The sequence below is a fragment of the Gavialis gangeticus genome, unplaced genomic scaffold (assembly GCF_001723915.1).
Source record: "Gavialis gangeticus isolate Ggan-Ray unplaced genomic scaffold, GavGan_comp1, whole genome shotgun sequence".
Lineage (NCBI taxonomy): Eukaryota > Metazoa > Chordata > Crocodylia > Gavialidae > Gavialis > Gavialis gangeticus.
The window spans coordinates 84,938,154-84,952,140 of NW_017729025.1; the positions used below are offsets into that span (position 1 = coordinate 84,938,154).

The following is a 13,987-nucleotide window of genomic DNA, read 5'->3' on the forward strand; positions in this document are numbered from 1 at the left end:
AGGGAGTTTCCCATCTTATAAGTGTGCTGCTTGTTACTACTGCCCAAGTGCAGCACCCTGCACTTGTCAGTGTTGAAGCGCATCCTGTTTTTGCTAGCCCACCCCTGTAACCTATCCAGGTCTTGCTGCAGTCTTTCCCTCCCTACTAGCGTGCTCACCTCACCCCAAATTTTGGTATCATCAGCAAATTTAAACAGGGTGCTTTTCACCCCATTGTCCAAATCGCTGATAAAGAGATTGAACAGCTCAGGCCCAAGGACCAAGCTCTGGGGGACTCCGCTGCCCACTTCTCCCCAGGTCGAATATGACCCATCCACCACCACCCTCTGAGTGTGACCCTTCAGCCAATCTGCAATCCATCTGACCGTGTAGGCATCAATGCCACAGTTGCCCAATTTTTTAATGATAATGGGGTGGGAGACGGTGTCAAAGGCCTTGCTGAAGTCCAGAAAGACTACATCCACGGCAACACCTGCATCCAAGTCTTTTGTGACCTGATCATAAAAGACAATCAAGTTGGTCTGACATGATGTGCCCCTAATGAAACCATGCTGGTTGCCCTTGAGCATCATCCCTGAGGCCGGCCCATTGCAGATGTGCTCCATGATGATCTTCTCAAAGAGTTTCCCTAGGATTGAGGTAAGACTGACGGGCCTATAGTCGCCCGGGTCCTCCCTCCTCCCTTTTTTAAAGATGGGGACCACGTTGGCTACCTTCCAATCATCCGGCACCTGGCCCGAGCACCACAAGTGCTCATAAAGCCATGCCAAGCGCCCTGCAATAACCCCTAATCTAATCTAAAATTGCTAAATTTACCCCATTTTCTAAATTAGTTCTCTGAAATTCTACTGAGATTTTTAAAATCTGTTGCAAGCCCTTCTAACAATTACACCTGAATCTTAGGAAAACTGTAGTAGAGAACATCCTTAGTTATTTGAATCCCCTTGGAAAAGAAGCAAAAAAAACAAACTTAAGAACTTAAAAAGAAAAAAAAGAAAGATTCATTAAGGTGAAATTAAAACAGCATTTTTGGTGTTAATTATTTAGGTTAATCATTTTAGGCCAACCCAAAACACTTAATCCAAACCAAAACAGAATAGATTGATTTGTTTTCATATTATTTAACTCATTAAGAATTTTAAAAAAATAGGCCAATTTTTAAATGAAAAATGCTGTCTCAAGGTGGAAATGCTTCACACAAAATGTTTCATCATTTCCAAAATGTTTTGAAAATGCTGAAATCCAGTCTTTTGATGCTTTTTTTCCTCTTCATTTTGGCTGAAATAATTTGTTGATGTCAACTCAATATTGTGCATGAGTCTGCTTCAGCAAATTTATGATTTCCCAAAACAGTTTTACCCACTTCTCGTAGAAGTTAGTCAAGTGCACATTGGCCCTAGATTAAAGAAATGTTTGTTGGCACAAAATACATCAACAGTCTCAGCAATGGATAGGGTGGACATCCTTACTTTAATAAAATGACTGGGTATGCTTAACTTACCAGGAGCTATGAATCTTTGAAAGCTGTCATTCACAAGAGGGAAATAAAGTACAATAGGAGCTCCTGGGGTCGCTTCATCTTCAAAAATGTAACACTCCTTTAGATTAGTCTTTTCTTCCTCATTCAGCACAGTTTTAGGAAATGGGATTCCCTGCTCTGAGAAATACCTAGAGGCATGTTCCAAAGGCTGGATCATAGAAGAGTGAAAAAAACATTAGAAGCAGAAAAGAAGAGCACGATTTTCCTGAAGCCCAGCAATTTCTTCTAATTTACACTCAACACCTCTATCATGCAATTGAGCTGGGATGCCATTTTGAAGAATAACAACATTTACCCAGTGAATGTTGAGTTTTTAATGGTGCCTACCACAGATTTGTGTATATGTATTTCTATACATGGAAGTCTAGGTGTGCCTTCTTTCATGGTACTGTATTCTCAGTACTGTTTCAAGAAATTCATGCACCTAGTATACATGAACCATGTTTCTCTAAGCATGGCAAATGCATGAATCTTCACATAAGCAAGGCTGACGTTAAAAATAGGAACATATAACCCTATGGGAAGGGTTTATGAAGTCTTTAAATTACTCTTTATTTTATACTTGGATGATTCCAAAATTAAATAAAAAGGCCAGATAAAGCCTTATATATTTAAATCACACCTGGACTGAAAGCAAGCATTTCCATGCAAAACTTAGTAATTTACACAATGCTGGAATTACACGGGCCTTTAATGGAAGTGACACCTCTCAGTGCTTTAATTAAACCCAGTGTGCAAGTTATTTCTGCCAAAACAAGAAGAATACACATCAGTATCTACCTGGCAACATCCAAAATATTTTCTTCTGTAATCAATTTCCTCTTTTCATGTTCAAAAGTAGGAAGTTAGGAACACTGTCTGACAATGGCTTACAGAAAAATGGCTAACAGTAAAGATAACAAAAGTAAATTTGACCCCTCTCACCAATGCCTGCGATCCTCCACTGTAGTTTAAATGCAAGATAACATCCACTTTCCTCTCTGGCTTCATAAGTGGTGGGCAACTGGTATCATAGAAAAATGCAGTATCTGCCATCTCCAGGTGCTCTGCAGTGTCTCTCAGTTGATTAGGAGAACTATCTAGCTGAGTATCTTAAAGGTAAGCATGTGTTGTTATAAATGAACCATTGTAGAAACTGATCCTCTGTATCTCAAATTTCCCAGGTTAGAGAAAATGGAAGTAGGGCTTCCCTCTTATCAAACTCACATAAACATTTTTGTTGGCTTCGTGATACAGTTATGACACAGTCACCACTCTTATGTTGGGTGAAGGGTATTATTTCTTTCTGCTTACCCATTATTTTTAATTGGTTCATTAAAATCTATAAATCATGCAAAGCCAAAGCTGAAGATGTAGACGTATGTAACTAAACCATTTTAAAAGGGGAGGGAAAAACTTACTACTTAGGAGCAGGTATTAGCTGTTTCAATTCAACTGTTATGTCTGTCCACTGTTGTATAGGTATAATAGAACCAAACCACTGTAAATTTAAACCTGAATGAAATATATCTTACATTACAACAATTTAGTCCCACTGATACTAGTACAGGAGCAGACAGATGAAACTGTTTTATCAGAACTGCTGACACCACTCAAATTTAATACCAGTCTTACTATTCTGTCTCCCCACACCCTAAGGCAACTCTTCTCTGTGACTTGCAACAAAATAAGTGGAAGCCCACCAAAATGATTGCATTGCCCTTCAGTTCCATGCAACTGGACAATATAGTCAAAGTTTTGTTCAAAATTAGCTATTTGGTGTGGAGAGCTTAGGCAAAAAGTTATTTAATTCTCCTTGGCCTTCATTGAAAAACACAAATGAGAGTTAAATGTTCAGCTCTCTTCAATGAAATCCCTTTAGTTCTTTCCAAGGCACATAAGTCTTCCTCACTTAATTCCAAGCCCCAGAAGAAAACCACTGAAAAATTAGAGGCGGTTCATACCTTTCCATTTAGAAAAGTGCTCATTCTGTGTATATTCATTGTGCATCTGAAAACCGCTTAGGAAATTGTGATACTTTGATACTGCTGGGCGGTCTGTCAAAACATCTCGAAGAGCGTTGGAAAGGCCACTTGCAGGAGTGAACATGCGAGTAGCCATCTCATGTGGCCTCTCAGGTAGATTAGGTTCCTCCTCTGATGAAAGGCAGAAGAAATGATACAAGATTAGACAAGTCACATCTTCATTGAAATATTTATTTATTTATTTAAAGCTTTAAATATGCATCTGTCTAAGAGCTGAATGCAAAAGCTGGTGAAGCAAGGATTTCTTAGGATTTCTTTTATTGGACCAACTATATAGTTGGGATAAAGTTAGACAAGCTTTCAGATGCAAGACATTCTTCCTGAGACTGGAAAAATTGTCTAACTTTATCCCAGGTACTTAGTTGGTTCAATAAAAGATATTACTCTAAGACATCCATTCTTCTTGCATAATTTCTGGACCATCATAACTACAACATCACTTTTACACTATCATAACAAAGCTGATAAAGTCAGGAGAAGTCTTCCAGTAGATGACAAATAAGGATAAGATTCGCTATTCAAAACATTGTCATAGTGTTTGTTCATTTGGGGAAACAGCTGGAAGATCTTGCAAATTATAAATATGTTCTATAGATCGGCTGGTCAGCAAAGAAAGACTAAGGAAGTTGAGGGCCCACTACAAAACAGGGAGGATGAACTATAAACAGAAAATGCAAAGATGGAACAGGCTGCATCTACATGAGACACTGTACAGTAGCTTGTTACTAGTGTGCAGTAGCTCATTACTACTGAGCAGTAACGTTGTTGGGCATGAACCATGATGTGACACTACCACACAGTAATAATGAGCTACTGTACAGTAGTAATGAGCTACTGTGCAGTAAGTGTCACTGTGCTGGGATGCTACTGTGCAGTAACACTGGTTACTGTGCAGTCATAGTTTCATAGTTGGTAGGGTAGGAAGGGACCTAAGCAGATCATCTAGTCCGACCCCCTGCCTTGGGCAGGAATGGATGCTGGGGTCAAATGACCCCAGCTAGGTGGCTGTCTAGCCTCCTTCTGAAGTCCCCCAGGGTAGGAGCGAGCACCACTTCCCTTGGAAGTTGGTTCCAGCTCCCAGCCGCCCTGACAGTGAAGTAGCGCCTCCTGATATCCATCCTGAATTTACTCTCAGTCAGCTTATGGCCATTGTTCTTTGTTACCCCTGGTAGTGCTCGGGGGAACAAGGACTCTCCCATTGCCTGCTGGTCCCCCTTGGCAAGTTTATAGGTGGCCACCAGATCCCCTCTCAGCCTTCTCTTGTGGAGGCTGAACAGGTTCAGGTCCCGTAGCCTCTCCTCATAGGGCCTGCCCTGCTGCCCCCTGATCATGCAAGTGGCCCTCCTCTGGACCCTCTCCATGTTGTCCACATCCCTCCTGAAGTGTGGCACCCAGAACTGGACGCAGTACTCCAACTGCGGCCTGACCAGTGTCTCATAGAGGGGGAGTATCACCTCCTTGAACCTGCTCGAGATGCATCTGTGGATGCATGACAAGGTGCAGTTAGCCTTCCTGACCGCGTCCCCACATTGGCAGCCCATGTTCACCTTGGAATCAATAGTGATTCCAAGATCCTTCTCTTTGGTTGTACAGGTACTAAATGACTGCACTGTAACAACTGCGCAGTCAGCATCTCATGTAGATGTGGCCAGAGAGGCATAATTAGTAATTTTGGTGCTCTGAGAAGCAATGCTCAGGGAGAAGAATGCTGAGTGCCAGAGGAGCAGGGATGCTCTTGTTGCCACCTCTCAATTAACATCCAGAGCTGGTGCACTGCTCACCTGCCCTAATTATGCTACTGGGTCAGTAGCTGTTTTGCCTCAGTCTTCACAAAAAAAAAAAAAAAAACTGCAACCAGACAGCTAATAAAAATTATATAGACAAAGAAGGGGAAAGGCATTGGGTCATGACAACAAAAGAAAGTGTCAGAGAGCTTTTGTTCAGACCGACTGAATTCAAGCCTGCAGGGCCTAATGAACTTAATCTGAGGTACTGAAGTAACTGACAAATGGGATATTGGAGCCCTTGGCAATAATATTTACAAACTCTTGGGAGATGTGTAAGGGTTCCAGAGGACTCGAAAAGGGCCAATATAATGCCCTTTGAAAAAGGCAACAATAAGCATGCAGAAAATTACAGCTTGGTCAGTCTTCAATATTCAGGAAATTCATTATTTCAAGAAATGACCATATTTACTCAAATCTAAGATGAACCCCCACTCACTTCTGTATGGGGAAAAAACCCTTTGTTTTAGATTCAAATATGGACCAGACAAGCAGCTGCTGCAGCTCCGAACAGGGCCAGAGTGGTTCATGTGACAGGTAGGGGGATGCGTGGTCCTGGGGGCAGCATGGATGAAAGGGGTACCTGATGCTGTGGGAAAAACATGGGGAAAAGGGCAGTAGGGAAAGCATGAGTGAAAGGATGTACAGAGTGAAGGAAGTGCAAGGGAGGGGTGCAGGGAAATGGGGAGTAGATGGTGCTGGAGGGAGCATGGGGAAAGGATATGCAGTGCCAGGGGGAGCACAGGGGAAAGGGCAGCAGGGGGAGCATAGGGGTAGCGATGTGCACAGTGGGGGAAACACAGAGGAGGGGTGCTGGGAGAGGGATGCGTAGAGTGAGGGAAGTATGAGGAAAGAGCACATGGGAAGGGGAGTACAGAGCAAGGGGAGCACAGGGAAGGGACAGAGGGAAGGGATACTCAGTGCAGCAGAAGCATGGGGAAAGAAATGCACAGAGCAGGGGAAGGGGCATGCAGAGTGGTGGGGGGAGCTGCTGCCTCCTTCTGGTTAGGCCCTAAGCTCTGGCAAGTCTTTTTCACCTGAGGCAGAGCCTATCGATGGGGTACCAACATCAACCTAAGCGATTGCTACTTATCAACACTACCAATTGCTTACCTCTCTCACTCCTGCCTCTTTCCTGAAGATGAGCAGGCTGTCACAGGTTTAGGAAAGCTAACCATTCTAGCGAAGCACATAGGACAAATAAAAATCAAATGCTATAAAACTAAGGATAAAGCAGGATTTACCAATTTCAGTCACTGTAGCTTGGGTCCATCTATGCCAAAAGTCCTCTGAATTGTCAGCTGCATGCCAGGCATCCAGGAGATTCTTAGAAAATATGCTACTCCACATTCCTATGAAATGGAAGAGATTTAATAAAATAATGAGGTAAAAACATGAAAACTGTTTTTTCTTAACTCAAAATTGTTCATAAATTTGCATGTAGTCCAGACCTCTAATAAATACATCCAATATATCCCTGGAGTAAGCAAAAAAGGATCTAAAGAAAGTCCATCCTGAAACTACAAAGCTTGTATATCTTGTCAAAACTTGATTTACAAAGTTGCTCAGCAACCATATTTAAGGCACCAAAAGCCACTGAAATAAGAGAGTTCCCAAATCAGAATATCTTCTGGACACACACTAGAATACAATACAGTGACGCATTCCTGAATTCAGTCTTCATTATCTTACTAGGGTTTTATGTTTTCCTAGGTCAGTAAGTCACCTTGCATGAAGCATATCCGGGATTCTGGGATCCTCTTCATCAGCCGGCCCATGTAAAACTCGCTTCCAAAATCCTCGGCACGAATGAAGGCTCCATATTTCAGGAATCCCACCTCATAAGGGGTGAACTCCACCCATTCTGCAGAGTCCCAGAAAATACAATGAATATACAGAAATGCTCTTAGCCAATGGCAAAAAAGGTTAGAGGTAGAATAAACCTCAGCTTCAACTTTTGCAAGGTGACATATGACTAAGGAACCACCACTGTAATACCTACCTTTTTTTTTTTGTGTGTACTATGAATGCTACTTGAAGGCACAGAGAGTGATTTAGAACATAAAAGAAGCCAAGGACCACCCAGTGGCCTTGATTCATCTCCAGATTATGCAAGCTTTATCATTTGGCATATGGTCCACCCTGTGCAGGGGGAATGTCGATGTAAGGAATCCATAATCTGCTTGCAGTCAGTCAGGGAGCCAGCCCAGCCCAGCCCCAAAAGGACAGAAGAGAAGTTTGGCCATTATTGACAGGGAGTGGAGCTGATTCAGCTTGTATCCAAAGCAGGGGCATAATTTAAATGCTGGTGCCCTGGGCAGTGAGGAGGAAGAGGGAAAGGGAAATGACTGAGTGCTTACATCCTCACACAGGGGGCTGCCATAGTTGTAACAGAGGCAGGAGTTGTTGCTGTCTGAGTACAAGCTCCCCAGCCATGGACTGGTGTTGCTGCTGCTGGAAGTGGTCATATGGATTCCCTGGGGCTGCCATTCTGGGACCACCTCTGAATCAGTGCCCAGGGCTGGCGCTCTGCTTGCCTTCCCCCAAATTACTTTACTGACTGAAGGCAAACTGAACTGGGCCCTTCCTCTAATCAAACTGAAAATTCAGATCCTGTCCTGAATTAGGTCCTTTAAAGGAAGCACTGATACAAACTCTGTCTACCCTTCCAGTGCAAAGCTTCTGCATGAGTGGGTAGACAGAGCAGGCTTTATGCAGGAAATCGATAGAAATGTTCAGGGGAATAAGATTGCAGCACTGAGCATATTAACGTGTTATTTCAAAATGGTTAACTTTATATTTATTAATACTCTGACAGTGGTCAAGTCAGTTACTAATAGGACTGAATAAGTGGGAGGCAGTATAACATGCAGAGAGTGGAACTCATCCTCAAGAGCCAGAACAACATCTATACATCATGTAAGTCTTTAAATGAAAATAGTGTAACATTGCATCATTTTTCACACCAGGACCTTTGGGGATTAACAGAATGACATAAGCAAGGCCAGCCCACATTTTTTGGGGCCCCCTGCAAAATATAGTTCTGGGGGCCCCCAATGCAAAGAAGCTGGCATAGGCATTGGTGTGGCGGGGGGGAGGTGACGAGTGGCCAGACGTGAAGCTGGTGGCATCAGTAGCAGGGCTAGAGGGGTGGGGAGCAGCCGGACACAGGGCGCCCCTTGGCTGTTGAGCCCCCTGCAGCCACAGGTTTTGTAGGATAGGATGGGCCAGCCCTGGACATAAGGACTGAAAGAACGTACAGAGCAACTTCTTTTTCATCCAAAATAAGGTAGGTTCCTTCAGGGAAAAAGAGACATGGATATGGGCTGGAAACATACATCACCCATGTGCTGCCATAAACACATTTAGGGCAGCACAAAGGCCAAGAAAACAGACATCCATGCCCCTTGGTGTGCCACAAATACCCAACATTTATGGATTCTGCATAGGTGGGATGAATCTGTGCTGCTATTTTAAAGCAGACACCTGGTTGCTTTAAGGCAGAAGAGCATGGGCAGCCTGGAGCTGCCCACATTCTCCAACCACCCCAGGCAGATGCTCCCAGGGCTTCAGGGACCTGGTTTCTGTGTGCCCTGGGAATGGGAATGATGTATGTTCGGAGAATCCAGCTTGAGGCACGTCACTGAGTTTCCCTGTTTGTAGAAATGTGCACCTCAAGAATCCAATTTGGGAAGTATCTGTGCAAATAGGGAATCCCTGGGTTTCCCCTATTGGAGAAGGCAAACCAGAGGATTCCACAGGTACTCCTCTGTTAGCAGGGAAATGCAGAGTTCTCCCATTTGTAGAGGCATGCCCCAAGTGTTATCCCAGAAGCGGCAGGGCCCGGACCTGAGGAACGATGGACGACCTTTGTTTCACCTAGTGAAGTGGTTCAGTTATGCCAGGACACATTCTATCCCAGGTGATCTCCTTCATTTGGTAATATATGTATATATCCTACTTTTCTTTATATTTCTTTTGAGTACTCATGCAGAATCATCGCTAAATTATGAATGAGAATACTATAAGGTTGAAAGAATCATTTTATTTCAGAATCCGTAAGCTTAGATGCTTATCTGAGTATATAACCCTCTTGTATCTGCACAGTGTGTCCGGAGAGCTCATCAGAACAGGCTCTTACATTATTTCCAACAATACCTACTGCCACTAAGGCAAAATAAAACTGTAAGAACAGCTTCTGTTTGCAGTACTTTTGCAAGATTAATTTCTGCTGCAGTGTCAAAATGCACAGCAAGTGAAAGCAAATTTATGATATGGATATTTTAAAGTGTCTAGATCTTTCCAAACCTCCTGATAGGGTTGTTTCTGGTCTGGAGTGAGAGATTAGAAGATTCTATGTTTTCTGAATGATGTGTCCAGCCTTAAGAGTCTTCTTAGATTTAAACAAAGCTATAATAGTTGAATATAATAATTACCTCTAAATTCTTTAGTGGTGATTTTGTCCTTCACGTTGAGCGCCAGGTAGATGGGTAGTGGGTTCTGCCCAAGATTCACTGCCTTTTTCTGATCTGAGAGTCTATGGTGATCTTTCTGTGTATGAAAGAAATGGTTAACTGACAGACTTCAGCAATGAATACAGACCTACCACAGCATCTAGGCTTGGGATTTCACTGAACTGTATTAACTACTACCCAGGTACACCTGATACCCGATTCACAGGGGGAGAGAGAGATGCATTATGAGAAGAGGGTGTCTATATCAGTCTTTATTAAGGGTGAAGTTATATGTTATGCTTAGACCATACTAAATCCTAAATCTGTGGAATATTACGTCTTGTTAAAGTTAGAATGTGCTGTAAACAGTCCAGAAGAAATGCAAAAAATTCTAGAACTCTTGGTTCAGAGATGATATCTTTTATGGCCGTATGTAAACAAAATGAAGGGTGTGTGTGCATGACACTTTAAAGTGGGATAAATGCTTTTGCACCACTTTAATGGTGTCGGTGTTTTCATGCCTCAGTGGCATATTGCACATTAATTCCAGCCGCTGTAGGAAATTTGGCAGCTTAATGCATCTTAAATGACTTAGAGGAGTTTTAGTTTGCTGTGCTTACAGCCATGGAGAGAAGCACTGGGCTCCGTGAAGCTCCGCAGCTCTGCAGGAAGCCTGGCAGCAGCCTAGGAAGGCAGTCTGTGCCCAAGAAAAGTGGCAAGCCTGATGTTTTTTCCCCCCCCCTGGAGCCTGCCTTCCTGCCTGAGCTGTGCAGGGGCCTGGTGCTTCCCTCCATGGCTGCGGTGCCCTCCAGAACCATCCAAGTTGGGTGCCTGTGGGTGGGTGCCGTTGGGGGACGGGGCTGCTGCGGAGGGAAGCAACAGCCCCCCCCCCACGCAGCCCAGGGACTGCTCCACCTGCCAGCAGCTCGCCCTCCCCTCCTCACCTCCAGAGAAGCAAGTAAGTTTGGGTGTGTGCATGACATGGGGTGTTAAAGGGCCCTAAATTGAAGCAGTATTTTTAAAAACGCACTGCGTCAATTTGGGGCCCCTATTTCATCTATACACACCCTATTAGATCAACTAAGAAATCGCAAAAAAATTATCTTTTTCTGCAAGCTTTCAGGCTCCCAAGCCCTTCATCAGGCTCAGGGAAAATTAAAGATGGTAAAAAGTCCCCACAGGTAGGAAATAAACTTCATTTTTGCACAGAGGAAGCTGAAGATTGAAGTCTCCCTCAGGGTCCATGAGAGTGTCTTTGTACATTGCTCTTTGTTGTGCAGATCAGGCAGGAGTCCTTCCCTGGGGGTGAGATGGCACACAGGGAGGCATAGAAAATTATTCTGGGTGCTGGGGAGAAGGATGGGAGCAGGGTAGCCTGAGATGCTGGAGGACTACATGTTGCTTGTTTTATCTCCTTGGAGCAGACTGAAGTTACCCTAACACAAGCTAGGTAGCATGGTGAGAGTTAACCCTCACCTGAGGTGGTATAACCCTGAGATGCTCAGAGGGTACTTAGCATGAGTTAATGAACTTTAATATGTGTATGCTTATGTTTTAAGTGCCCTTAGCATGGTCTATGTGTAACATGTAACTTCACCCTAAGATGAAATCTACTGCCCAGCTTATACTCTATTTCAGTGGATAATTTTAAGGGGTTTGCGAAACAGGCCATATTCGATTTGGATTTGGATTTGGCCCAAATCGGGGACAGCGATTCAATTCATTGATTCGGATCACAGTCCCCAGTTTGATTCGGCTGAGTCTGAATCTGAAGACTCGATGCTGATTTGAAGAATCAGCAATTCGGCCATAAACATAGCTTTAAATGTTTTTTCTACATACCTCAAGGTACCAGGTGTGGCTCGTGAATGCTGCGATGCTGGGACAGATGAAGCATGCCACAGGAGTGTGGCGGGGGGCTCTGACATGCTCCGTGGCAAACCCAGAAGTGGACTGGAAGTAATTCCAGTCCACTTCCAGGTCCACCAGGGAGCGCACAAGGGAGCCCCCCTGCACCCCTCCAGCTCAGTGATTGGCTGCGGGGGGACCCTGGGTGCCCCCCCAGACCCAGGAGGTACCAGTTGCTGAGCCTGGGGGGGCCCCCAGCACACTCCCCAGAGGACCTGGAAGTGGGGCAAAAGTGCTGCCGAACCCACTGGAGAGCCCCCACGCTCCTCCCTATGCTCCATCCACCCCACCACTGCAGCATTCACGAGCCGCCTGGTACCTTGAGGTATGTAGAAAAAACATTTAAAGTTGTGTCTATGTCTGAAGCCCCGAATCTTTCCGAATCTCTCCAAATCAATTCAGAGGGTTCCAATTTGATTCGGAGAGATTAAAGGGTCTCCTGATTCAATTTGAATTCAAAGATTCAGCCACCAAATAAGGCAGAATCTCCACCAAATCAAATTAGGGACTGAAGCTTCACACAGCCCTAATAATTTTAGTATTTAACAGGTTACTTATATGTCTTGTACTGTATGTCCACATAGTATAGAAAAAATGAATAGACGAGCAAAGTTCTACTTTGATCTTTTAAAAAAACAATTCTTCATGCCATCATATTAATGACATCTATATTTTCTATAAAAAGTCATAATTGAATCATCCAGAATAAACATAACTGAATGAATATATTCATGGGTTAGATTTGAATTTACATATAATCGATCTGATTACATATATAATCCATCTGATTTTTTTGATGACTCAGCCTAAAGTATACATTGTGGGTGGGTTTTTCAGCCAAGCAATACCGAGTTGAAGGATATGTAAATTAATTTTGTCTAGAAAAGGTTTTTGGTGAGTGGATTTTTTCCTCTCAACCTTGTATGTACAGAGTCTTAAAATGAAAGTGCTTCTCTAGCTATCTGTGCAGAAGTAATGCTCTAACACAATGGCTTGGAAGCTTTACTATTAAAAACAATCTTGTCATAAAACAAATCATAGGAACATCTGCTTGAGGTCAAACCCAAATGGCCTCCACAAGCTGACGTACTGCTATTTTGAAGTTCCTGAAGGCTGTAATCCCTCCAGGACTATACTTTGTAAAGACTGCAGTGTTAATGCAGTATATTTTAATTAAGTGGAACATCACTAACACACCCCTTGCTAAGTCACACAAAAACTGAGTCTTGTTTCAGATTCCACAACAATGTAATAGCAACTGTTCTTAGGAGAGGGAAATCATAGCTTTACAAATCGATTATTTTCATTAAATATGCTTCAGAATATTAGGCAGTATCCTTCAGATAATAATCCTAAATCTGTGGCTATCAGCTTTCTGCATACCTAGGATGCTTCTTACATTCCAGAGTTCTGTACACAAGCCTGAGCTTCCTTTCCATGCAGTGAGCATATAGCTGGAATATCCCTTTCTTTTTAGCAATATGGGGGCATGTCTCACCAACAGACAAAGGCATGACTATACCTCTGACTGTAGCCTATCAACATACCTTAATTGTTTAATTGTTTTTAAACCACCTATCTCAGGTAATGCTAGTGGTACAGCGGTGGCAAAATTAAATTTAATGTAGGTTTCAAACCCTGCTCAGGAACCAGTATAAATATTTGAGCAACTAGCCCGCTCTGAACAACATGTTGCTATTCTGGAAGTACCCAAGTTAGCTAATTTAAAGTTAGTTAGAAAGTTTAAATGAGCTCTAGTCGTGTCTTTATCTCCTATGCTGCCTCCCCTAACTGTTACTAAATTAGTAATAGAATGTCATGGTAGAATGTCATTGTGTGAATAACTGAATAATGATATTGAAAGGATATCTTTTCCTGAGGTTTAGTTTTCTCCTAATTTTCCCATTTTTTCTAGGAAAAAATCATTATTTCCCCTCTGAACAGAAGGTGGGCATATAGTACCCCATCCTGTAACATGGCTTCAATCATGAGTCCCCACAGATCGATAAAAGATGTTTTATGTCCTGCTGCTGTCCGTTCACTCAGCTCCCTGTAATAATTCTTCAGATTTTGCAAGGAAAAAGCATTCCTTTTGCATTTGGTTGCTTGCTTCCGGGCTTCACTGATAATCTCCCCTAGATCCTTCTGTGACCAGTCAGCATCCTCATATAATTTGGTCATGGTCCTGAGGTCAGAAAACAGAACATTCAAGAAAAAAAATGGTTAGAATTTGAGATTGATGAAACTCAGTGGATCAATTTTGCAGAGCTTCATGCA

General features: G+C 43.1%; 1 protein-coding gene across 1 annotated transcript in view; it reads right to left on the reverse strand.

Annotated features, from left to right (window-relative positions):
* The window catches only part of LOC109298788 (cytosolic phospholipase A2 epsilon-like), a 68,405-nt gene that overhangs the window by 8,750 nt on the left and 45,668 nt on the right, over positions 1–13,987 (reverse strand). The window contains exons 13-19 of the mRNA XM_019519066.1: positions 13,673–13,895; positions 9,785–9,899; positions 7,075–7,212; positions 6,593–6,700; positions 3,484–3,675; positions 2,465–2,631; positions 1,502–1,688 (exon numbers count right to left, since the gene is read on the reverse strand). Of these exons, the coding sequence (XP_019374611.1) occupies positions 1,502–1,688; positions 2,465–2,631; positions 3,484–3,675; positions 6,593–6,700; positions 7,075–7,212; positions 9,785–9,899; positions 13,673–13,895 (1,130 nt within the window). The remainder of the gene's footprint in view (positions 1–1,501; positions 1,689–2,464; positions 2,632–3,483; positions 3,676–6,592; positions 6,701–7,074; positions 7,213–9,784; positions 9,900–13,672; positions 13,896–13,987) is intronic.